General features: G+C 45.0%; 1 protein-coding gene and 1 long non-coding RNA gene across 2 annotated transcripts; both read left to right on the forward strand.

Moving 5' to 3' along the window:
- The first annotated feature begins 2,607 nt into the window (after positions 1–2,607).
- Positions 2,608–14,170, forward strand: LOC146755514 (obscurin-like). The gene is made up of 7 exons (XM_085525524.1): positions 2,608–3,109; positions 3,509–3,775; positions 10,580–10,714; positions 11,610–11,879; positions 12,571–12,837; positions 12,938–13,204; positions 13,864–14,170. The coding sequence occupies exons 1-5, from the start codon at positions 2,899–2,901 to the stop codon at positions 12,816–12,818; spliced, it is 1,131 nt and encodes a 376-aa protein (XP_085381650.1). The 5' UTR covers positions 2,608–2,898; the 3' UTR covers positions 12,819–12,837; positions 12,938–13,204; positions 13,864–14,170.
- A 2,779-nt stretch (positions 14,171–16,949) lies between these two features.
- LOC146755515 (uncharacterized) lies at positions 16,950–19,463 on the forward strand. Its single transcript, XR_014937993.1, has 3 exons — positions 16,950–17,086; positions 18,187–18,293; positions 19,391–19,463. It is a non-coding gene; the product is annotated as an uncharacterized LOC146755515 (long non-coding RNA).
- The last annotated feature ends 7,177 nt before the right edge of the window (positions 19,464–26,640 follow it).

Genomic DNA, 26,640 nt, shown 5'->3' on the forward strand with positions numbered 1-26,640 from the left:
AGTGGGGTCTAAGAGAGCTGCAGCCAGACTCAAACACAACTGCTCACACAGCTCAGCTGCCTTCACCTGTGCTCCTGACGCTGACACATTGCAGCCCCACATCCCCCTCTGCCCCCCCCACAACGGCCACTCCCGCGCACTGCGGCTCAGCCAATCGGAGCCGGCGGAGCTGCCGCTGCCCAATGGGAGGCCGGGGGAGGCCGGCACTGGGACGGGGAGAGGAGAGAAGAGACAGAGGCAGCACTGAGGTGGGATGGGCTGATGGGGAGTGCGGGGAGGACAGGGGGGTGTGGGGCTGTGGGGGGGCAGAGGGGGATGTGGGGCTGCAATGTGTCAGCGTCAGGAGCACAGGTGAAGGCAGCTGAGCTGTGTGAGCAGTTGTGTTTGAGTCTGGCTGCAGCTCTCTTAGACCCCACTGAAGGGCTGAGTGCCACTGGGAAAGGATCTCGGTGTGGAGATTGCTTCTACTAGAGGTAGTTCTATCAGACTGTTCTATAGAGCTGTGCAGGGGCTGTGGGGGTCTCTAGGGAGTCTCTATTTCCTCTCACAAACGTCCTACAAACCATGTCTGGGCAGTGCTGTCTTGGCCTGGATCTCAGCTCCTGAGACTGTCAGATGTGAAGCAGCAGCTGCTGGGACAGGGCTGGCTCTGTGTGCCCTCTGTGGGTCTGTGGGCATAGAGTGGGGCAGAGGGATGACTGTGAGAGGGAGGAATTGCCCAGCCACTAGAAAGAGGAAATCAGCTGAAAAGGGGAGATTTGAGAAGCACTGAGGCTGTGGCTGTTTGGACAGTAAGAAGAAACCAAGCTGTCACTGTGCAGATGGGAACTCCAGTAGGAGAGCTGTGGTGGCTTTACAGATGGCAGACAGCACCTGGAGTGTAGAGCCAAGGGTAGGGGGGGGATCTTCCTCTTAGCAATGCCATGCAAAGAATGATGCAGACTCCTGCAGGGTCGGCTTTGCTGTGTGACCCTGGGTGGAAGCAGCTGGAAGGTCTCAGCCCTTCTGCGTTATCCCAGGAGCAGGAGAATGGAGTTGTAGCAGATTAAGGGGGTGTAGGTGTGGTATATATATGTACATCTATGGGAATATCCATATGAAAAAGATAGATCCATGTGTGTTCTGGGCTGCACTGAAAAAGGGGTGGCCAGCAGGAGAGGGAGGTGATTGTCCCCTCCTGCTCAGCTCTTGTGAGGCCCTATTTGCAGCACTGTGTCCAGGCCTGGGAAGGATGTGGAGCTGTTGGGGTGGGTCCAAAGGAGGGCCACTGTGATGATCAGACGGAAATTTGGGTGAAGCTGCCTGATTTTATGAAGCTATTCCTGTTATTTTCTTGGTGCTGTGTTTCCCAAATGAGTGGTTTCTGGCTGTGCTGCAGCACCAGTCTGCATGTGAACATCAACTCTATTCACCATCTGGGAAGATTAGGACTTCCCTTCTCCCACCAGCACCACTGAATTACAGTTACTCAGTGGTTAAACAAAGGAATCCTTAAAGAAGGGTTTACAGCTGTCGTGTTATCTGAAGTGCTTGGGGCATTCTGATGCTATTAAGCTCTATGTATTAACAAGTTCAAAAAGAAAAGGTAGGCATCTGATTGTTGTGCCAGTTTCTAAGTGATTTGGAAAGCTGTACCACCCAACCACTCCTTCTGTTTGATGGAGGTGACAAAGCTCAGTTTAATTTCTGACTGCTGTTTAAATCCTGAAGCTGGAGCTGGTTCCTGGAGCAGAAAAAGCTCGGAAGCTGTCCCTCCTACAAGCAGGCACCTCTGAGCAAAATATGACATCTCAATTTCTGATGGTAAGGTCAGGAGATCTGATTCCAGCGTCTAGCTTTCGGCTTCATGCTGTGTTAGTGGGACCTTTGGCATCTAGCACTGACCAACAGCAACTGACAGGCTGGTAACAGTGCACCCCAAAACAGTTATGCGTCTATTTATGTTATGAGGGAAAACTGTATCGCATTGAGAATTCCTATTTTTACTCTTTTCAGATCTAACTAGCTGTTGGAATAATCCTGTACGCCATGTTCACACCATTTTCAATGAGCTGGATGAGTCTGTTGTTGGCATTTTAATACCATTGACCAGGCAGGCAATATGTATGGAGTATTTGGCTCCCTACAGTCATGAATATTTGAGTATCTTCAACATGTGGCTCATTGCTTCCATTTCAGGCTGCCCAGAGAAGCTGTGGATGCCTGTCCTTGGTGTTGAAGGCGAGGTTGGATGGGTGATGGGCAGCCTGAGCTTGTTAGTGTGCAGCCAGCCCATGGCAGGGTGTTTAGAACTTAATGACCTTGATGGTTTCTTCCAACCCAAGCCCTCCCGTGATCCTATGATTCTGTGATTTCATTCAGGTTTATTAAGATGAGATGAGTTCTCCTAAATGCGCTGTTCTCTATATGATTGTAATTGGAGTCTTAAATTATAATTGGGTGACTTAAACCAGACACCAAACTTTCTGATGGCCAAAATGAAATGAAATCAATCCTTTACTGTGTCAGTAGTCTGTAACTAGAGCCCATCAGGTAATTCCCAGCCTCCTGCCTGTATCAGTGGCTGCAAACAGTGAAAAGGTCTGATGGGATTTTAACCTCTAAAATGTTCCGAAGCAACCAGAGGGTGAATATATTCCCTATGCAAATACCTGCAGGAATAAGCTTGTCATGTATGTCCTCAGGTAGCACAGTAGTTAATGGTGGGACTCAGTAGGTCATGCTGAAAGTTGAGTCTGCTGATCTTGAAGGTCTTTTCCAGCTTAAATGACCTTATGCTAATATTTCTGTATTTCTTTCTGTTCAGCTCCCAGAAAACCTCCCACCCAGCCCCCAGCTGACCCCGTGGTGAAAAATAAAACAGAAACCTCAGTGACGCTGGCATGGTCCCCTCCGAAGATGCAACGCCCCATTCCAATCGATGGCTACATTGTGGAACCCAATAAACTAACTGGCTTCACCTGGGTGAGGTGCCACGAGTCTCATGTCCCTGTCCCAGAGTTCGCGGTGAGCAATCTGTCTGAAGAGGCTGATGATCAGTTCCGAGTGTCTGCAGTCAATGCGCATGGACAGAGCCCGTCTCTGGAATTCCCAGTGAGCGTGCACCTTGGTAAGCACAAAAGCCCCAATGGAAATGGGTCAGTGTGTGCTGAGCAGCTGTGTTGGTTCCCTAAAGTTGTTTCCTTTGACTTGAAGGATAGTAGTGCATTAACACACCAAAGGCTTTCCCTTATTCCTAGTTCTCCTATCTCCTATCAACCTCCAGCTACCAATAAAGTGATACAAGTTCTGTTTCTGTGACAGAGACATGAATATTATTATCTTTTGATATCTCACATGTGCAAGAGGCAGAACTTTCTGTAACAGATTTGAAGCATAGAAGTGCTTCTTCCAGCACTCATGCAAAGGGAGAAGTAGAAATGTACCTATGATTTAATCTTCCATCTCTAAATGAGATACCAGACTTGCATCTAAAGAGCATTAAGACATCCATGTTGTTCTTCCTCAGAACCAGTCCTGGCTGTGAAATCCCCACTAACAACTGGTGAAGCTGTACCTGGAAGGAATGCCATGTTTACTATTGACCTTACAACAACGTGTTGCGGCACTTGGTACATCAATGGTAAAGTCTTACAGGAAAGCGAGACCTGCATCATCAAGAGAACCCAAACTACTCACAGCCTAATGATAAAGAACGTCACCAAGAACGATGATGGAGCAGAAGTGAAATTTGTTGCCAAAAATGTTGATGTCAGCACCAAGATGAGAGTGAGAGGTATTTGCTTTGATCCTTCTCCTTTCCTCTTCCAGTCAAGGCATAGTTGCTGTGATCTGCTGATTAGAACTGGGGCTGCAGGCATTCACTGACTTTACCAAATACCTGAAATTGCATCCCATGGACTGATGTGAGTCCTGGTAATGACCTAAACATGATAGCACAGAGTGTAGGGTAAGCCAATCTACCCAGCTGCTTGGTATCTGAACCAGATTGCTTCATGCCAGCTGATAAATGTCTGCAGTTCACAGCTATTGGCCAGTGCATTCAGTCACCAGGTTTACCACTGCATCACCATAGAGCAGTACTTTCAGCTCCAGGTTCAGACAGCCTTTTTGATTGCACTGGAATAGTTTAGAAGTAGGGAAGCAATCATTCCAATAATATCTCTATCAATCAGCTTTGCATGACCAAATATAACAAATAAACATTCGTGATGGGAGGAGCTGTTTGTCACTGGGTGGAAACCTCTGCAGAAGCATGTTTAGAGCATTCTTAATCAGTAGAAGGAGATGTTTGGTTGATTTTTACTTAGTAAATCTGGCAAGAAGACCAAATTAAATATCTTGAATTGCTCAGCACTGACATGTAGAAGAGACCTGTGATGAGTCACAGGGATGTTTACTTAGCTGTCATTCCATGGTGGGCTTTTTCTTACACAGATGTAGGGAGAAACTGAACTTTCCCACGCAGGTCTCTGTTTTGCTGCAGGGTTTAGGTCTGATCTCCGAGATCCACACGCTGGGCCTTGATTGCAATAAATGAGAGCCCTTTGTTTGCTCCAGTGGAAGACTTTCCATTTCTGCAGTACCCTCTGCAGAAGACACAAATGCAAATGCACCTTCTTCCCAGCAACAATTGCCTTGTTCTTTTTTACACTGAGTATGCATGAGGCTCTTCATCATATTCTTCTGGCTTGTCACCCTTGTTGATCCATGGAGAAACAACAAAGCCCTAGAGTAGTGTATGCACTTTGGCATTGGAGAGCTTACTTAATTGCTTCTTCTCAATGAACAAACTCCAGAGAGGCATGGAGACAGCTCCAAACAGAATTGAATAACGGGACTAAACTTATGGAGAGCAGAACTTCCTGCCAAGGCTTGTCAGCTAGTCTTAATTTTGCTTTTCTTCTCCCTCTTTGTCACGTTAGCATAATATTTCATACTGGCAGGTCTGCCCTCAGAATTAACTGGCACAGGCTACCCAGGGAGGTGGTGGGATCCCTGGAGGTGTTCAGGAACTGTGGAGATGTGGCCCTGATGGATGTTATCAGGGGGCATGGTGGGGTGGGTTGGGGTTGGAATCAAAGGAGGACCCCCATGTATTTCAGCAGGAAGCACTACTGGTAATAAGACTTTTGGAGCAAATCCTGGTAGGGCCACGCTCAGCTGGTCCAGTCCGGAGGCTGTTCCTCCTTCCTGCAGTATCTGCAGTGAAAACCAGCAGCTGCTTTTGTGTGGCTGGGCTCACATCCAGCAGTGGTGAGGTGACTACAATTATTCCACTGTGTGTTAATAGAGGCCAGTTTCATCATCTAACTTTTGCGCTCCAATTAACTTCCATAAAGGAATTCTGTTTTTCTTTTCAGTCCTAAGTGTTGTCTCCATCTTTTAGGCTCGATTTGTTTTCCAGGGTGTTACAATGCAGTAATAAAACACCCTCCATTTATTTCCTTCTAGTTTGCTTGTTCCAATTCTTTCCTCAGTTTTCCGAGTTTAGACATTTTCTTTAAGCCCTGGGCTTCTTCCTTTGGCTCTGTCCCCTGTACAGTGTATGTCTTTCAACTTGTGGAGATAAGGTAATCTGGTACGTGGTTTATAAAAGCTGTCAATTTGCCAGCTTCTGAATTAGAATCTAGCAATTAGAACTAGGATTAAACGTGTATGTTTGGCCTTATGATAAATGAATGCCTCATGGTCAGCAATGTCCCTGCAGTTCTTTACCATCGTACATATTTTGTGTGCCCATATTTTGTTTCAGCACTGGCAAACTTCATAAACAGACAACTGGAGTCACGACTTGAGCCCTGACATCTGGGCTTCATTCTTCTAGTTCATGAATTGCCTCAGCACTTACATCATCTTTAAACCTATGACTGAAACGGTCCTAAGTTCTTAGCATGGGAATCCAGTCTCCTCTTTTGACAAATTAAACTCCACATTTGGAGAGTTGAGTGTCTCCTGCTGTACCCGAAGGACGTTGTGATCTCTGAGGTGTCTCCCTGAGGTGCTGTAAGCACAGCCATTAGCTCATAGTGCAAGTAAAGCACTGTCAGGTCAAGCCTGGAGGAGTAATGCTTGTCACTGACATGTTCCTGTTCAGGGTGGAGCTGGAGGATAAAATAACACAAGAAATTGTCATTGAAAGTCAATATCTGTGAAATTCAACTGGCTGCATTCACAGAACCTGGCGTTAAGATCTGGTTTCTGGTTTCTATCTTGAACCTCTTTTCCATAACCCAGTCCTCATTTATGAACTGAAGCTCTACTGAAAGCCTTTTGCTGTGTATGCTCATGCTGCAGTGCAGCTCTTGTGACCTTTAACAGCACATTCACATTCCTCTGATCACAGGCTCCTTAAGGTTGATTAATACCCTCTAGTCCAACTGCTCACCCATCTCCACCAAGATGCTCACCATCAGCTAGCTAAAAACTCAGCAGAGATGATAGATCAAGCCCAACACTGGATTTGGGATGGCTAGAGATTCCTAAGATATTGAAGGATTGCTTGCAGGTGGTGTTGGCTCAGGTATTCACCCTGCATCCCACCTCCCGTTCTGTTTGGTTGAGAATCATGCATTCTGCAATTTCACTTTGTAATTCAAAGCCCCTTTCTTTATCTGTTGAAAAACTGATCTAAAACAAGCCAAGAAGACTCCGTTGGAACTGGTGGATGCAGAACAAAGGCATCCCCAAAGGACAAGTTGCACTGTTTGATGAACATTATTGGATGAGAGTTAAGCTAAGATTTAAAAAGTTCTGGGGCTGTCTCTGAGCATCAAATACAGAGGAAGCCTGCATGATTCCCTGAGAATGGATACCTCCTACTTTGGTGTAGGGTAAAGGGAACACTAGCAGTAACTCCTATCACAAAATGTCACATGGCTCAGACAAAATGCCATCAAGAGGGCTTAATTAGGAGCACCAAATGGTCACAAGATGGTCTTAGGGCAGGGAAGTAATCTATCTATGTGATACTGATTGATGCTATTAGTTCTAAACAGCTTGACTCTAGAGGGGCTGTTCTTCTTTGGTCACCTAGTTTTAAAAGAATAGATGGCTCCTGTCTATTACAATTTTTAATGCATTATTTGTTCACTGATGCCATAAATGTGCCTGGCATAGCAATTGGCCTTGGTATATCCAGTGACTGAAAGCAACAGTTGTTGCTGTAAGAAATGCAATACTAAGCTTGGTCTGCCTGTAGCTGACAGCCATCAGCTTGCTCCTCAGGCAGGTTCTGTCTGGATGGAATGAAGGGCATGAAATACTGATGTGCTCATCAAACGCTGCTTGTTAGCTTAGAGACAAGGTGTTGAATAGGTTTGTTCATGCATTGAAAACACGTTACTTAGCTGCCTTCATTTTAGCTACAGAAGAACACGTGCAGAATACAGAATTGATTAAAAGAAATAAGAACTGTCTGCATAGAACTTACTCTTTCCTTACACAGGAGAATCAAGCACACGTTTGTATGTGAGTATCTCCAGAGGTGAAACTCGATCACCCAAATGTAATGAGCAGAGACATTACAATCAGTTCTAACTGTATCTTCATGCTGTGCTGAATAAGCCTGAGTAGGATGTAAACCACTTTCTCTTTTTTTCTTCAGATGAAGCCATTAATGTTGTCAACAAGCCCAAAATGACTCCAGAAATATCAGTCAGTCCTTCTGAATACCTGGAGCTGGTGTGTGAGGTGTCAGCTGCAAGCGGAGCTGTTGTATGGAAGAAAGATCAAACAGAGGTGAAGCAGGACCAGAAGACAACCATCATCTCCCAGGGGACGCACCGCAACCTCATGGTCAAAAATGTGACCCTGAAAGACCAAGGGAGCTACAGCTGTGAAACAAAAGATGACAAAGCAACATTCCAAGTGAAAGTCAGAGGTGAGAAAATGCTTGGAATCCCAGAGATAAAGGAACGCTTCATTTGGTGTGTCTTGCATTTGGAGGATCAACTGACAGCCTCTCTGGTGCAAAACATTTTGGCTCTAGGACTTTCTCTGTCATCTAGTCTCATAGCAACACTTTTCTACATGTGCTTTTCCATCCAGGAATGAATTACTGCAACAAACCATAGGCAAGGAGGGTAACTTGTGCAGCTCTTGTAGTCAGCTGGTGTCTGCAGGGTTACAGTGCAAGAGCACACCAGGCATGCAAGGAGTGAGAAAAGGGGAGGTGTTTGAAGAGATCTGGTTACAAAATTTGAGTGACACAATTAGGTGGAAAATGCCAATAATCAGACTCATAAATGGCCTGGGTTGCAAAGGCCCACAGTGCTCATCCAGTTCCAACCCCCTTCTTTCTATGTGCAGGGTTGCCAACCAGCAGCCCAGGCTGCCCAGAACCACATCCAGCCTGGCCTTGAATGCCTGCAGGGATGGAGCATCCACAGTCTCCTTGGGCAACCTGTTCTAGAGGGCCGTTCCCTTCTGATTTACTGGAAATGTAGAGAGACATCAGAAGAAAAAAAGATAAGATAGGAGGTTCAGCAGTGCATGCAGGTGTTCTAAATCTCATGTCCAAATCTGCTATCAGACTGCAAAATGTTTAGCTTTGTGATATGATGTGATATGATATGATATGATATGTAATATGATATGATATGACATGAAATGATATGCCTATCATTTCCCAAGGCAAAATAGAGGGGAAAGTATTTTCCTGTCTTAGTGAGGCATCACGATGCTCCCTGTGAAGTGCAAGTATAATGAAAACGGGCAACTGGAGTAAGCTCTGCAGCAGACTACAGCAAAACTGTGTGACTCTTGTGATGTCCCTGCAGAGAAAGAAGACGTGTTTACAGAGAAGGACAAGATACAAAAGGAGATGAAGGCTGCACCAACAGAAAATGCCACGCTGAGCTGCGAGGTGGCCCAGGAGAAGATGGAGGTGAAGTGGTACAAGGAGGGGAAACTGATCACCTGGAGCAAGAAGTTCAAGGTGGAGTCAGAGGGCAAACAGCGTCGGCTGGTGGTGAGCCAGGTGGAGAAGAAAGATGCAGGGGAGTACAGCTGCGAGGCTGCTGGCCAGAAACTCACCTTCAAGATTCATGTCACAGGTGAGACAGGTGTTGTCTGAAATACAGCAGAGAACAGTAAAGTAAAATCTAGTTTCTATTATACAGTGATCCAGTTGCAGTAGTCTGTGCTGAGGTTTTTTCCCTAGACTTGATTGCCTGGGTTTGTAGAAAGTATTTGGTTTTAGTATGGCACAAAGACCTGTTTCAGTCTGTCTGTAGAATAATAATTACTGATATATGTACAATGGAAGCAATATTCAAGATATTATTCAAATCTCTCCTGTGCCTGAGATCCCAAACTGTAATTCTTGTTCACCGAAACATTTGACTAAGATAAGTATGTGCAGTGAGGCTGGAGTGCATGTTGTACGTGCAGCCTTTCATGGTAGGAGAAGCAGGAACTTCTCCTAGTAGTACACTGCCTTTTTCCTATGCCTTTATGTTGGAGGCTGCATCTGGATAGGTGAGTCTGCTACTCACAGTAAGAGACCTGGTAGAGCTGACTATTCCCAGAGCTCAAAGTAAAATAGATATCTGCAAATCACACACAAAGAACAAAGGACTGCATTGGTGAGCATATTTCCTTTGTGTCTTTGACAGTCACAGTTGTGGCAATGGTAGATGCCATGAGGAGTCTGTTCAGGAAGCCAGGAGTACTGTTCTGGGTCATGAAAAGGCAGCCAGTGCTTTGACTATCACACGTTTATGTGTTTTGATGTTTCACAGTGGGTCTGAAGTAAAAGGAACTCAGGTTTTGGTTGCCTGCAGGACAGATGTTCTTTTGGGTTCAATATGTTTGCATAGTGACTTGCAACCATGGGACTGGTGTTCAAGGACCCTCTTGGTTCCTTCAGTTCCTAGGTTCTTTCTTGCCTAGATTTGACACTTAGTTTCAACAGAAGAGCTGATATTCTCTAGTGAAGGCTATTAGTTTGGGCACAAGTGGTAACCTAAACCTGTTCCAACCTGTACATACAAACCTGCAAGATGGTCTCATTTCAGTCCCTCAGTCAATACTTTTTCTTTTCTTCCCTCAGAGCCAAAACCTGTGTTTATAAACCAGGAGAAGGTGCAGAAAGAGCTGAGTGCTGCCCTGGCAGCAAGTGCCTCCCTCAGCTGTGAAGTAGCACAGGATCCAATCTAAGTAAAATGATCCAAGGATGGAAGACTGCTTGCCTCCTCCAGAAAGTTCAGAATGGAATCTGTGGGCAAAACACGGCGTCTGGTTGTGGAGCAGCTGGAGAAGAAAGATGCTGGAGAATACATCTGCGAGGCTGCTGGCCAGAAGATGACCTTCAAGTTGGAAACAACTGGTGAGCATTTGCTTTGGGAACACTAAGCAGCTTTGGTGGGATGTGGATGTGGGGGAATGGCTGGTTTCATTGACATGAGAGAACAGGCAGTGATGCTGTGAAACCAGATGGATGATGCTCAGCCTGGCCATGTGCCTCAGAGCTCTTTGCTCAAGGAAGCCAAGTGTAGTTGTGGGTTTGCTCTCAAGAGCACAGTTTGGTAGGGATGAGTTGGCGGTTGGACTAGATGACCTTAGTGGTCTTTTCCAGCCTTAGTGACTCTGTGGTTCTCTGCTTCAGGAAAGACCTACTCGCTGACTTACACACGTGTCCAAGTCAAGGATGCCGCAGAAATAAAATCTGTAGCAGAAAAGGCAGAATCTCGTGCCCATCTTACAGTGAAAGGTAATTATGCTTCTGATGACGATTTTGCTTAAATTATCTTATGTTATAAACCAGCTAACATCCTTTGCTTTAATGTCAAGGAAGTTAAACACCACCATGACCTTTCAGAGAAATAAAAGCTCCAACCTACCTGCCTTTCTGCCCACAAAATATTCAGCTTGTCTTTTGGTATTTACTTTGCTAAGTAAAACAGGCGATTTTCTTAGGAAGTTGATTTTCTACCTTTAGACTTCAGATTTGTGTTTGAACGTTCAGGAATAAAAACATAGCTTGAATTTTTCTTCATCTTCTCTGTATGTTTGAAATGAGCACAGGTTGTGTTTTTTTTTTAATATATACAATGTTAGGGTATATATATGATGTTAAGTGTGGTAAAGAAAAGGGAGACATTTGAGTTAGCACAGTACTCAAGAGTTCAGTCCCCAGCTTTGCCACTGTTACAATTATAAGGGCAAGAACATCCTGGAAAATGAATTTCTCCTAAGTAGAGTCATTACATTTGAGCTACAGAGACCTTTACTAGGAGAAAACTTGTTGTTCAGAGCTACGTTGCTGTATTTAACCAAAGTAATTATCAATGTCTGTGTTTCACTGATCCTCTATTCCATTTCGTAATGCGAGGAGTTTGATATCGAGATGGGAAGGTCATGATTTGATTTGGATGTTGGACTGGGAATCAGAAGATCTGGGCTCTCTTCAGGTTGTCAGTCTTATTGTCTGACTTCTTAACAACTTTCCTTTCTACTACTTTTTTAATGATGTTTTAAGGCATTTTGAGCTGATAGGTGTAGTGTTCATGTGCAGTAATGATGACATGAGTAAGTAGGGTGATAATGTATGGGTTTTTTATATTCCTTCTAAATCTCTGCTTTCTCTTGTTCCATCCTTCTTAAAGAGCAATCCATTAATCTAGTAAAGGAGCTGTGTGATGAGGATGTGACTGAGCCTGAAGAAGCCAAATTTGAATGCGAGATATCCATTCCTTCTATGAAACCTCCCAAGTGGTATCTGCGTGAAGAAATCTTACAGGCTGGCAGAAACTTGATTATGCAGCAAGAAGGCACCATCCACCGGCTGACCATACCGAAAACCACCACTGATATGACAGGCACCATTCAGTTCTCAATTGGCAAATCCAAATCCACAGCCCATCTGCTCATCAGAGGTAACGTATCCTGGCTTGATTTACATCATGAAGATGAAGAATTAATTACCGTACAGTCTTCCTTCACTGGAGTCTTTGAAATATTGTGTGTTTTCTGGAGGGTCTGCTCCATTTCCTTTTAAAAGTCGTTGGACACTAAATAAGACAGCTGCATCTCAGTAAAAGATCTGTTTGAATAGTTGTGATGTGCTTACTATTCAGACCTACAGAGCTGAGGTTTTGTCCTTGGCTATACCAAAGAAGTCAAATCAGGTGGAATTAATTGTATTTCTGAACTAGACAAGTTTAAGTTTGGTAGCACCTAAATTTGATGCAGTTTGTCATTGATTTCATCTGAAGGAAACTTCCAGGCTTCTTATCTGCTGTTGTCCCCAGCGTAAGAGTCTCCATTCACATCCTAAAGTGCTTGTTTTATTTTCAACTCACTCTTATTTGAAAAAAAGCCTCAACTGGGAGCAATTTAATAAGCACAGAACAAGAGCTGGACCTTGCATTTAGTAGATAATATACAGTATTACTTTATAGAAATGTAGTCAATGGCATTCCCTATAGGCAATCGTTTGTTTTATCTTTAGAGTGGTTCAAAGAACAATTGTGAACATGGAATTAATTGGAATGGAATACACGCAAGAGACTTTCCTCTTCTTCCAATTGTCCTCATCCTTTTTTCTCTTCCACCCCTGTTTTGCAGATTACCATTTACAAATCACCAGGAAGTTGGAGGACAAGACAGCTTTGGAACGTCATTCTGTCATCCTGTCCTGTGACTTCAGGCCTTCTCCAAAGGTTGTGAAATGGTTCAAGGGCCACCCACCCATCGAGCCCTCTGAGAAGTACAAGATCAAGAGGGATAAGCATTCAGCAGAGCTCAAGATTCTGAAGCTGAAGCCCGATGATGCTGGTGTGTACAAGTGCAAGGCAGAAATTGCAGAGACTTAGGCCACGCTGACAGCTGAAGGTATGAGCATGGAGGGTGGCCTCTTCCATGTCCTATTTCACCTCAGATTTCTCTTCTTAAGGTTCTTATTTTTGTAACAGTTCACCTTGTTTCCCCACAGCCCGCAATGTAGAAGTGACGAAGCACCTGCATGATGTGGAAACTGAAGAAGAGAGCTCTGCTGTCTTCTCCTGCGAACTGTCCCATGATGACGAGGACGTGGAATGGTTCCTGAATGGCAACCTCCTTTACACCAACAATTACAATGACATCAAGAACGTTGGCAGTTGCTGCACACTGACAATGAGTCAGGTTAAGCCTGAAGATGCTGGCACAGTGACAGTGAAGTCAGACAAGGTGTCAGAAAGCGCGCGCCTGAAGGTGATAGGTGGGTCTGGTCACAACCCTCCTGGATGTAAGAGATGCTAAGGAGCTCCAGTTCATTCTATTGTGAAGCAATCCTGCTTCTAAAGCTCACCTCTCTGGGGTGACAAGTTATCAGGGGCTTTCTTCCAGTGGAAGGTTCCATTGCAGCAGATATCAACGAAGGAGGATGGTTTTGGTGTCCTGCCAAAGCATTCCATTGCTTTTTATCATCATTTTACTTAACACAAGAAGAGTTACAGGAGCAATTTTTTTACTGCTTCAGTGCCATGCAGTGTCAATGCTGTTGTCTCCAAGGATTTATGACTGCAGGGAGAGATCAGCTTATCCTCTTAATCCTGTGGCCTGCTGTATGAGCTCTGCTCCATGTGAGGGCAATGCCAGCTCTCCAGCTTTAGAAGAGCTGCATCCCAATAACTTCATATGATATCAGTCCCACCCACAGCAATGCAGGCTGTCCCTCCTGTTCCCTGTATTCTCCTACTGATTAGTTCAGAATTCCTTAAAGCGCATTCTGTCAAGAGACATGAAACCGCTTTAGGTTCTATATTGGTGTTGTCAGTACTGGTAAAGATTTATTGATCTCTCCTTAAAAAGCTGGAAGCAACTGGAAATGTCTCAACTCTTGTATCACGTTGTTCTGTTTTGCCTGTTTAATTGCAGAGAAGCCTGCTGTCTTCATGAAGTCCTTGGATGATGTTTTTGGTGAGGAGCGGGGTGTGATTAAATTGGAATGTGAAGTCTCTAAAGAGAAGGTCAAACCAGTGAGGAAAAAGGACGGTGATGTGCTCACTTCTGGCAACAAGTATGAGCTGGTACAGTCTGGGAAGACCCTATGTCTCCTTCTCCATGACCTCGAGAAGCCAGATGCAGGTTTCTATACCTGTGATATTGGCACTGATGTTGCCAAGTCAAATGTCGGCGTTCAGGGTAAGTACTGCGGAAAGTGAAGGAGTGCTAAAAGCACATTCAGTGTGATCACTATGTCTTACACCTATTCCCCCACGAGCCTTAATAGTTTCTACAATAGAACAGTATTTCTGCAATTTAGCGCAGTGATGTCTGGAAAATTCCCATTGCTTTTGAAGTAAATGTATCTCCTTTTGCCATGAAAATCACAAAAAACGTCAAGAATGTCCTGGAAATGTTTCCTTTCTAAACATCCCTAAAATGGATAAATGGTTTGAACACCAGTAGGGGTAGGATGGTAACAAATTAGCTAATAGAAACATTTAATGTCTTGTCGTAGGCAAAACCCTTTTTCTCACGCAGCATCCTAGAGTTGTCCTCTCTGTTAGGTTTTTCCCTCTGTAGCTCATTGAATCTTCATTGTGCTCCATGGACTGAGCTGCTCTCCTTGTAGTTCTTCCAGAGCAAAGCCAAGAGATTCACGTCTCTTTTTTTTTATAGCTTTCTGGTAATTCTGAGAGGAGAATGTCTTAGAGAATACATCAGTGAGGAACGCAGCCATGATCTGCAAATCCTGAGTTCAAACACCAGTACTGCTACTCACATTGGTCACGAATGCCTTTTCTCCATCTAAACCTCATACTAACCTATCTCTTATCTTCCAAAGCTGAATATTGGCATTAGCAAACGGCTGAAAAACAATGAAATCCAGGAGGTAGAAGATGGCACTTTTGAATGCATTCTGTCCCATGAAAGCATTGATGAGTTCAAGTGGACACTGAATGGAAGCAGAGTGGAAAGTGGTGGGTGATTTAAAGCTTATAACATGGGTTGGTAAGAGACTCTCCTTATCAAAAGTGTGACTCCTACTGACTCTGGGGAAGTCGTTTTTATTGCCCGTGGTCTAGCCTCCAAAGCCTCTCTGTCTGTGAAAGGTAATGAGATGGGAGAGATTCTGGGGTCTGATTCCTTCAACTGTCTTCTGATAAGATTGTCATGAGAGCTAACTCATAATATGGTTAAAGTGAATAGCAACCTTCTACTTGAACCTTGAAGCACTGAGAATTTCTCTTAAAAATAAGTAAAAGGAGGAAACATTTTACACAAATGTGAGAACTACCCAAAGCACTGGGGTAGTGTTGGAAATGGGCATCTCACTACAGCTTGTTCCATTAACAGTAAATCAGGAATGATCTGTTGAGGGAACTGTGGGAGCAAATATCCTCTAAGTATAAGCTGAAGGGATGGCCTTCACATCATCTAGCTGTACAACAAATTCCTATCTAGAACATGTGCATCTGAGAGCATCATCTGAGGCTCCCAGTGTGATCAGTGGAGAGAAGGAAGAGGCAGTTTTCAGACATGGTTCATCATCCTCAATGGGGTAGATTTAAGAGAGAATTAATGGTGCCTGGAATTCTATTGTCTGTACTTTACAGATTACTGCTGGCTGTAGGATGGCGTCTGTTGCAAGTGCCTCTCTAACTTTTCTCCAGCATGTAGATGCGTGTATTTTGAGAGAGGCATCCTACCCTAAGTGTTTGTTACTCAAAAAGCATGTTTTCTTTCAGAAAAACCTACGGAGGTAACAAAACAGCTGGAGGATAAGACAGCAGCAGCAGGGCAGGACATCAGCCTGAGCCGTGAGCTGTCGAAACCAGATGTGAACATCAGGTGGTACAAGGATGGCAAAGCAATCAGAAAAAGCCAGAAGTACGACTTGCAGCAGGAGGGAACTGGGGCCATTCTGATCATCCATGACTCTACCGCCAAGGACAGCGGGGAGTACACCTGTGAGACAGAGGACTCTGAAACAAAAGCCAGGGTCACTGTGCAAGGTGAGTTGAAAAGCACACTGGGGATGGCATGTAGAGAAGTCGAGGTAAATATCTGCAGCCTGTGGGTGATGTTTTTCTCTTCTGTTTCCTTGAGCGGGATCAATTCTTAGTTTTCAGAAAATATGGTGGATTAAAATATTTTAGTTAAAATAATCTCTAAACTGAATGATAAATGGCATGAGAAAGCAAAGCTGAGAACTAAGCTCCAGAAGAGAAAACAAAGTCAAGTATGGCATATTTAGAGACAGGTGAAGAACCCTTGAGCGCACTGAGGAGTACTAGCATACTCTGGAATGTCTCTTGGGCTCCCTACAGCACACATACTTGCTCTGGGGCATGTCTGGATGTCTGTAGAGCTAATTGCAGGGCCCTGAGAAACCTCTGGGGCACATTAGGGGGCACTGGTTTCCATGTGAGTGTTTCCAGGTTCCCAGAAGTCAACAGGGAAGCCTTTGGAGAACCCTTGGGAAGACTCAGTGGGGCCCTAGAGTGATGTAGCAGCTTGTGTTGGTTCCATCTGCTTGGCAGGGAAGCGAGTTCCCTGGTGGGAGCTGACTGACTGGGAGGTGATTCCCTTGGTTTAATTAATTTAATTACCTGGATTATAATTAAATAACACTGTTCAGCGTTCAATCAAGATTATATTTTTCCAAAGTACTGCAGTCGTGCATCTGTAGCAGCTTTCCTAAAATATATCGAGTTTATTCAAAATTCCAGTGATGCTCCTAAAGCACTTGAAGTGCATTTGAGGTGGCGAGTGACAAAACAGCTCTGAGAGAATCATCATCAAATCAGAACATTGGAACGGTAACTAATAGCAGAGATTCTGATAAGAATATTTAAATTTTCAAATTACCTTTTTCTAAAGTTGTATTTCACCAAGTTTCATCAATATGCACACTGAAGAGCTGACTTGCTATGTTTCTTTTTATAAAAAATCATGTGTTACAATTGAGAAAAGAAGGTATAGCATGTAACATCCTCCAAGTAAAGTGCAAAAAACATTTCTTCACAGTTCCAATTAATGTCTTAGGTTTTGTTCAGACTCACTAAATGATGTATTTCAGGGTACATCACATGGGAATATAAGAAGACTATTCAGAACAGGAGCTGCAGAGCAAGATGAACAGCATGTGAAGGTAAGGCCGGGAACCAAGGACACAGCTTTTGTGTCACTCAGCCACCTGTGGCAGAGGTCAGGATTTCAGCAGGGATTTCTGCAGACGTTCCTTGAACACCCCCAGGGTGGGTGACTCCACCACCTCCCTGGGCAGTCCATTCCAGTGCCTGGCCACCCTTTCTGAGAAGTAATATTTCCTAATGTCCAGCCTGAACCTCTCCTGCCGCAGCTTGAAAACATTCCCTCTAGTTCTATCAGTAATGACACGAGAGAAGAGGCCGACCCCCAGCTCACTGCAACCTCCCTTCAGGAAGTTATAGAGAGCAATGAGGTTTCCCCTGAGCCACCTCTTCTCCAGGCTGGACATTCCCATCTCCTGCAGCCTCTCCTCATATGGCCCCATTGTGCTCCAGACCCCTCACCAGCTTTGTTGCCCTTCTTTGAACACGTTCCAATGCCTCAGTGTCTTTTTCTCAGTGAGGGGCCACAAACTGGACACAGAATTCGAGTTGTGGCCTCACCAGTGCTGAGTACAGGGGGACAGTCACCTCTCTGCTCCTGCTGGCATCACTGTTTCTGATGCAAAATGTATGTAAGTGTCACATGTGTGACATCCTTTTTGATGGAGTTCTGTGACTGGAGTTCAATGGATTTGAGAGCTGACTTGAAGCCTGTGGGCATCACCCAGGAGTTGGGGTGAGAGGATGAGGCGTAGGAACAGGAACCTCTTTGGTCGTTATTAACTCCCAACTTTTTGGTCAGGAATCTCTGTGTGTTTCTTTATCACGTAAAGAACAGAGTCATTGTGCAGCTTGTGAATGAATTGATTCACGCCTGCTGATTGGTGCTGTTCTCTACAGGGAGCTGCAATGGAATTGGACACTTGTGGTCCACTGTCCAGCCCCCTCCCGTGTTGGATTTTCTGGGCTTTGAGACACGTCTTCCAGATGCACTTTGTGTTATTTCTGATGTGTTGACCTGTTGAGCTCCAGACCCAAAGGAGGATTCAAATACTACCATTGGGAATGTAGTATTTCTTGCTAAACAGAATTCGTGTGCACCCTTGTCTTTCGTCTGCACAAAGGATCTTGTAATCATCTCTGTCTGTGTTTCTTTTAGAACCAGAGATGGAGCAGAGAGGAACACAGACTTGGGTGAATCTTCATTCAGGAGCAGGGACACGTCATGCTCATCTGAGGTGTCTGGCTGACAGCAGGAGCAGAGAGGTAAGTTTCATAGGGTCGCGTGCCCATTTTATTTTATTTTTCATTCATGATGCATAGAGGCGTTCCCCAGACAAAGTGAGCATTTCTCAACTGGACTTTCTAGAAATGAGCTAGGCAGTGAAAATGGGTTTGAAGCATTCCTAAGAGCCCCGCAAGAGAATGCTGAGAGTTAATCTGGCACCCTCCTTTGGAAACGTCCGTTGTCTGTCAGCTCTTCAGCTGTGCCCTAACACCTCCCATTGCGCTGCCACACCAGGATAGAATTCCAAGCCCACACTGAGTCCTGGAATGTTGTGGTGCCGTGTTGGAATCAGATGTGACCACGTGGTCTTGGCTCCCCGCCTTGTGGGGGGTCATGGTGGACCAGGCTGTTGGCCGTTGGTGATGTCATAAGCGGCTGGAATGAGGGGAGGAGCGGTGCGTTCTGTGTTCCTTTGTGGGTGAGCTAGTGGTCGGAGTGGTTGGTTGTCTTGTTGTTCTTGTGCCTTTTGTGCCGTTAGTTAGTTAGTTTTGTTAGTTAGTTAGATTTGTTAGTTAGTTAGTGTTGTTAGTTAGCGTTGTTAGTTAGTTACTGTTGTTAGTTAGTGCCGTTAGTTAGTTAGTTCTGTTAGTTAGTTAGTGCCTTTAATTAGTTAGTGCCGTTAGTTAGTTAGTGCCTTTAGTTAGTGGCTTTAGTTAGTATCTTTAGTGCTTTTTCTTCTCACCGTCGTGTGCAGCAGCTTGTAGGTAAGCTGAGCTGACGTGGGATGGATGGGTGGGCAGTGAGGTGTTGAGAACTGCTGGCTGTCGGAGCTCACAGCACCGTATTGCTTACTCTTGACCATCAGACGTAATTTTCCCCGGTACACACGTTCCAAAGGGGGTATCAGTAAAGTTGGCACCTGTCCCGTGCTTCTTCCATTGTCTTTGCTCAGTAGTGGAAGCATTGTAAAGTTGCTGGGCGGACAGGCATCACGTAGCCTGAGACTCAGCATGTCTTGCAGCAAGTGGGTGGGACAGTTGTGCTGTGTGTGTTATTCCATGACTGTCTTAGCCCTGCTCACTGACCTGCTCTTTCTCTCTCCTCTCCTCACCCTCCGCCCACTGCCTCGGTGCAGCTTTTGCTCTCATTTCATCCGAGCAAAGCGACAAGGAACTGCTGCAGATAGCTTGAGGTGATCTCACTGCCAGGTACGTGCCATGTTTTGTCCCCCCGCATGGTTTTGCTGCAGGGTATGCGCGGGTAGCTCTGAAGAAGTCTGTCCATACTGTGCTGTGTGAATAGAGAAAACAGAAGTGTGTTTCTGCTCTGTTCCAGCTGTTCACACTTGCTGTGATGGGTGCTGCGTGCAGTGGGATCAGCCGTGAGCCTGAGTTGGCGGCGACGGAGGTACAGTATGAAGCTCTGGCCAGTCTTTTTTCCCTGTGTTGAGCCATTAGAAGGAGCTGCAGGTGTACTCTCCTGCAGGAAAGAATGGGCCAAAAAGGGCCTGGCCACCTGTCTGTGCCAGTGCCATTGCTGATTAGTCTGGGTAGAGAGAGATGCATCTTTGCATGGCCTGGCAATGCACGCCAGAAAGGGAAATAACTGTGATGAGACGTGCAGCTCCTTCTGAAGTGCTCCTGATAAGGACGGAGCGCATTTGCTGCAGCTTTCTTTGCAGATGTGCTCCTCACCTTGAAATCCTCCTGGTTTGTCTCCTGACCACGGCCTGTGCTCTGTTTTGCAGGCTGATAACATGCGGGAGCCGCAGCTGGTGCGTGCTATGTCATCTTTAAACGTACCAGCGATTGCGGCAGCCCATGTTATTAGGAGCCACGTCGCCCAGGGGCCGGATGAGCTCTCTCTGGAGGTAAGCAGTTCCAGGCGTTCCTTGTTGTTGTACACAGAATTAGTATAGAGTGTGAACGCCTCGGGAATACTCTCATATTTTGTGTCGTAGAAGAAGGCTTTTGTTTTAGCTGTGCTGAAGCTGGGATTGATGTTTCAATCTTTTGCAGGTTGGAGACATCGTGTGCATTGTTGATATGCCACCAAAGGAGATGAGCCCCTTTTGGAGAGGCAAGCGTGGCTTTGAGGTAGGCACACATTTTTGACTAGAGAGCACAGCTTCAGTAGAGTCGGGAATCTCCGGTTGGAGCTGCTCTGCCTGCACAGGATGGCTTCTGGATGCAAACAGTTGCCCTGTGTCGGTGTCAGAGGACCTTCCCTTTGGCTCTGGGCTTGGGCTAATGCCCACCTGTCTTTTTGTTCTTATTACAGGTTGGTTTTTTCCCTGGTGAGTGCGTGGAACTCATCAGGGGAAAACTGCCCGAGTCCATCCTACATTCGTTGCCAAAGCCAGGTGCGTATTTTACATTTGACAATGCGGGTTAGTAAAATGGGGTCTGAACGTGGCTTTCAGGGGGTTCATTAATGCCCGAGTTGAGCAAGCTTAGAAAGAGAACTGCATTAAGCTCCTTGGGCACCTCCAGGGATGGGGAAAATCCGTTCTTGCGTGTCTTTGTTGGGAACATGCTTTCTGTTGTTACGTGTTCTGTTGAATGTGTTGCACTCGGCCTCGTCCAACCGAGCCAGGGCTGAAATGAACTTGTTTTTTTGTTTTGTTGCGCAGAGCCAAAGAAACGGGGCAAGTTCATCTCCTGCCTTTGTTCCCTGTTGAAGGCCCGCCCCAGGAGAGCGAAGCAGCCTGAGCCTCCAACATTCTCGGGATCCATGTCCCTGCTTGACATCGTTGAAAGGTATTTAGCCAACAGGACTTGAGGGCTGAGCTGTAGGAATGGAAGCATCCTCTGCTGTTTGAAACAGAGCGCTTTTCTAAGCTGTGTTTCAGCAGAAACCAGGCATTGCCCGGAACAGGCAACTATTGGCAAGGGTTCGGTGCAGCTCTTCCCTCACCCTGCACCACGACTGACAGCATGCTCTGTTTTCTCTGCAGAATGAGTTCTCCCAGTAAGAGGGCAGAGTCAGCAGCTTGCAGTTGGCGTTCCTGCTTCTGCCTGGGCAAACCATCCCCTGTGGCCAAACGCCAACTGCAGAGCAGTGCCAGGGAGCCCTCTGAAGCTGAAGTCTTGGTCCTGGCAGGTAAGCATGCAAATCCAGCTTTCAAATCACTGCTTGTCAGTCAAAAAAAGGTAGAATTCATGCTTTCAGTGGGCTTGTACATCCTTCTGGCATTCAAGCCTGTGCCTGACATCTTCAGTTGACCCCTGTCTTTCCCAAATGAGTCTCTTGTCAACACAAGAGCTGGACCTGCACGAGGATCACTTTCAAGACAGTGACACTGTTGCTAGAAGCCTATTTGCTTCTGCTCACCATCACTGCATAGCCAAATGTCAAGAACCTGTTTCATGATTCATCTTGTGAAACTTTGACACTAACTGCTGTGCGTCTACTCCTTCCTAGGTGACCCGAGCCCTTGTATATCTCCAAGACGCCAGGCATGTTACGATGCAGCATCCTGTGATTCCATCAATGAAGAACTGTTACTAAGCACAGGATGCTGCAGTTCAGATGAAAGCCTTCCGTATAACATCAGTTATAAAGAGAAGAATGCCATCATCGTTGAAGCTCTTGTTCATCCCATACCTGTTGAAGCTGCTGACCTGAGCCTGCCAGACTCCTCAGGCACCAGCCTGAACCGAGTGCCTTTCGAGGACAGCCCAGCCCAAGCACAGCACGAGTGCCCCGACAGCAGCACAACCATGCAGGCTCAGGTCAGCATTACAGAGGAGAAGCCAAACATCTTGGAGGGGGAGGTAGAATCAGGCCAAGAGTCCCAGGCTCCGGGCAACAGCACGACTTCTGAGACACTCTCGTCAGACAACAGAGAATGAGTCCCATCTTTCCTCCAGACCTCACACCCCCTCCTTTTTCCTATTGAATAAAGGCACGCTCGTGCTCAATCAACGCCTTGACTGAATTCTGAGTTTTCATTCGCAGAGATTGGGATGAGTACAAGAAACAGCAAGACAGCTCAGCTTGCAACGCTCTGGCTGTGGGGTGCGTGCAGGGACACTGTAACCATACAGGGAAAGGCTTCCACTGCTTCCTCAAGCTGTAGTCCAGCCCTGCTACTGCTCTGTGGCACAAAGCCCTGAGGGATGTTCCATATTGTTAACCTAAGTGAAGCCAGCTTCATGCACTGTGTTTTGTTGTTGCTGGGTGAGAGGGGGATGCACGTTGGTGAGAAGATGAGCATTGCTGGATCTGCCACGAGTGTCCCTTCTGCCTCTAAGAATATGTCCTAAGTAGGATGTGAACACTGCTGGCACTTCCTCATTGCACGTGCTTGGAGGATCTTCAGTTCTTGCACATTCAGGATGCCTGTCAGTGACTACGAGGAAATTCTCAAGTACTAGGAATTCCATGAAACAGTTGGAACGGGTAAGTGTCATCTTTGTACAGAAACAGCACGCCTAACAGTCTGTCTCACCACTCTAGAATTAATCTGAGAATAGATTAACAGCTCTTGTCAGTTCTCTAAGTCAGGTTTCATTTGTATAAATTTGGAATTCGTTTTTTAAACCAGTTGGAAATTGTAATATTATATTAGAGAAGAATTCACACTCAACTTTAAGCATCTGTGTTTTGATTTGTAGGTGGTTTTGCCAAGGTAAAACTCGGGCGGCATCTTCTTACTGGTGAAAAAGTTGCACTAAAAATCATGGAGAAAGTTACTGTAGGGGTAAGCCAAAAGGCATTTAAATATGATAATATCTTCTGTTGGAGTTGTGGAGTTCTCAAGAACACGGGGGCAGGTGGGATGGTACATACGAATGCAGCCTACTGGGCCCATTGCCTTTTGAAAGATGCTGTAGAGCTGGAAAAAGTTTAACAGAGCACCACAAATCTTGTTGCTGGTTGTTCAGAGGGCAGTATTCTCTGGCTTTAAAATGGAGGAAGTTATTACATCATTACATTACATTACATTATTGTTACGTTATTACAGCAACTTTACCAAAATGCCAATGAAAATGCTGAATGTTTTACTTTTCATTTTTCACAGCTCTGTTTCAGAATTTCTATGGGAGTGATGTCAGTCATTGCTGAGTTGATGTTGAATTGTGTACTGTCCCATATGTGCTTGTTCTGTTCCACAGCAGTCAGATGTGGTACCTGGTATGTCACAGTAGTTAGCGATTGCATCGCTTGCTTTTATGGTCTCTTAAGGATGACTTGCCTCATGCTAAAACAGAAATTGATGCCATGAAGAACTGAAGTCATCAACATGTTTGCCCATTGGATCACGTAAGAGAGACATCAAAGAAATATTTATAGTCATAGAGGTAAGAAATAGTTTCTGCTTTCTGTGCTGTCTTTCTTACTTATCTTTCTCTGATACTCTCTAAATGCATTTTCAGATAACCTTATCTTACAGGGAAGCTGTTTGATTGCATTGTTTCTAAGGACCGCCTTTTGGAAGAGGAAGCTCCAGTCTTTTTTTGACAGACTGTTTCAGCAATTGCTTCTGTTCACAGTCAGGGTTATGCCCAGAGACCTCAAACCAGTGAGCCTGAACTGCAGTCAGTCTTCCATAAATAATAATGAATGTGTTTTTATTTTTCTGTTGGCAGAGAGAGTTACAGTACTCCACTCCATTCCAGTGGACTGCAGGAGAGAACTGAAGGGGGGAGAAGTAACACAAAGTAGAACTCATGGGTTGAGATAGAATTATGTACTGAGATAGAGTAAAGAATAATAGTTATGATGAATGCAAAAGCAATTGCTCACCACCTACCAATCAGTGTCCAGTTAGCCTCCTAGTAGTGGAAGAGATTTACATGAAGTTATACCCCCTTCAAAACTCCTTCCACAATATGTCATATAGTATGGAATATCCTTTGGCCAGTTTAAGTCAGCTGTCCTAGTTCTGTTCCTTCTCACTTCCTTGGGCTCTCAGCTGAGATTGACTGTGGCTCTGTACAACGCTGCCTGGCAGCAACTGTAAGCATCACTGCGCTATCTCCATTGTTTCTCTAGAATGAAAACGTAGTATTATATCAGACACTGAAGAAGATAATTCAGTCCCAGCTGAAACTCAGACAATAACTTGTGCTTAGGATTCTTTCCCTACAGGAAATGTTAGATATTTATTGCTATGTGGTACTGTGTTCTGTAGCTGAGCTGGATTTTGTTATCCTTGAAGAAGTATCTTCCTCTGAAAGGGGAGTAAAACATGATGCTCCTAATGAGCGGAGCAGAGACACAGATCTGATTTGAGTGTTGGTTTCACATTTTTGTGATGCTCTTTGCTGCAGTTTGTATCTAGAGAGAAGCCCTTGTGGTGTCAGTCTGTTGTGTAACCTGCTCTAGTTTTGTGCCTCAAGGAAGAGTGATCCTTTAAACAAATGGTGGCTATACAGAGGGTGTGGGGTGAGATGCATTCCTCTGGCCCCATCCAATGGATTTTCTGTCACAAAGATCATTCTCCCCAGCTTCTCTTCTCTGAGTGGGAGCTTCAGCCCCCTGCACAGGCTGGAGGTCATCCATAGAACTTGCTTCAGAGTTTGTTTCAGGTTGTTATCCTTCCTGGCCAAAAACCAGATACAGTATTGTAGATGTGGTCCAGTGAGTGTTGAAGCAGGAATGACTTGTCCTGGTCTGGTTGTGCTGCTTTTTAATGCAGCTGATGATCTTGTTGTACTTCTTTTCTGTCAGAGCACACTGCTGGCTTGCATTCAGCCTGTGGTCTCTCACCACTTGTCCTCCTAGTCCCCAGGTCCTTTCCAACAGATACAAGCTAGTATTTCCCACCTGGGATATTGGAAGATGGGAACTTGCCAGCAGTCAGTGAAGATCTCTGAGACAGCGAGAGCGAGCGAGCTTTGAGTAGACTGGGAACCACTGTCCACAGCAGGAAATAAGAGAAGAGAAAAGATGTTTCCTTGGGCATTTGGGTGGAAATCATTCCTGACTGCTTTCTCATCCACCGGGAAAATCTGCTGATTGACAATTTGAAGCTGATAGACTTTGGACTCTGTGCAAAGCCAAAGGTAAGAGTATCTGTTAAATCAAATACAGTGTGCCCCCAAGTAATGCATGTTTGACCACCGTATGCAACAGGGGCTTGTCCAAACAAACTCCTTAAAATCAAGCTGTTTCTGTGGCTGACATGTCATTGCATCTTGTTTGGATTGGCCTGAACTGTATGAGAGTGGTTAACAGATTGCTCAGAAGCACAGGTAGATAATTTTCTCTCGCTAGACTCCCTGTTTTCATAGTCTAAGCTGTAGATAATCTTGTAGGTATATCACCTGTCTTATGCAAGGGTCTGTAATAGGAGCATGGGATTGGTGTGCCTAAAGAACCCTCTAAGGAACTGCATGTAGGATGAGATTGTGGATAGAATAAAATGACTTTTGCAGGTGACGTACAAATCCTGTGATTGCATATGCTTGAACTGAATTGTTTCTTGATCTTCAAACTGATTTCCAGAATCCTTTATTAACATGTAAGATGGGTGCTGGTAAGAAAGAATGGGAAGACTGCCTTACTGATTCCAAGAGAATTACTTGTCCTCAAATGATTTTTCCTGGCCAAAGTTAGAGCCTCTCACAGGTAATCGAGACCAACAGGCTGTTGTTGCACAATCAACAGGCACAATCTAGATGATCAGCTGAGGAAAATAAAGCATCATGCCAAGGGTACTAGATAAGTGAGCAGCTTGAGATCTGCACATTTATGTGATACTCATGGTCTTATACAATATTTGTTTAGTGAGGTCACATTGAATGAAAACAAAATCTAAGATTAATGAAAATATACAAAGGAGAAGAAGCCTCTGAGGCTTCTGAAGTGTTATGACCAGAAGACATAAACTCTGTTTTTGAAAGAGCAATTTGATCTGTTAATTATCCATCATTTTTGTGCAGTCTTTTTTGTCAGACTTGTCTTTAGCTTCCAAGTTGTATGTGAAGACTTGTTTGCACTGTAATGCACAATGTACGAAAAATTGAGAGATGAAAATGTGAAGAGTTTTTCTATCTTTGATTTCATGTCTGGAATTTTGGAACCCACTACTTGCAGTTGTTAATCTGTCCAAACTGGTCTGGTTTGCAATGCCCTCATACTTCTTGAAAAGCTCTGCTGTTAAAGGCAGAACAATTCCTACAAGTGCCATGGCCCCGCTGTTGTTCTAATTCTTGTTTCTTTGTTTTCCACATGCTGCTTTTCAAGCCTCCTTTTTCTTTACAGTCCAAGTGAGAATTGCACTGTGAGGTGTCTGAACCTTGTTGTGCCTCTACATAAAGAGAACAGCAGCAAAGCCTGACAGGTGACTGTGCTGACAGCTCTCGTAGCCAGTAACACGTAACTGTGCTAAATCCCTTGTGATGGCTTTGATTTAATTTTTGCCAGTGAAATCCT

Source organism: Coturnix japonica, chromosome 32, assembly GCF_054131305.1.
Source record: "Coturnix japonica strain WE chromosome 32, WE-NBRP24, whole genome shotgun sequence".
NCBI lineage: Eukaryota > Metazoa > Chordata > Aves > Galliformes > Phasianidae > Coturnix > Coturnix japonica.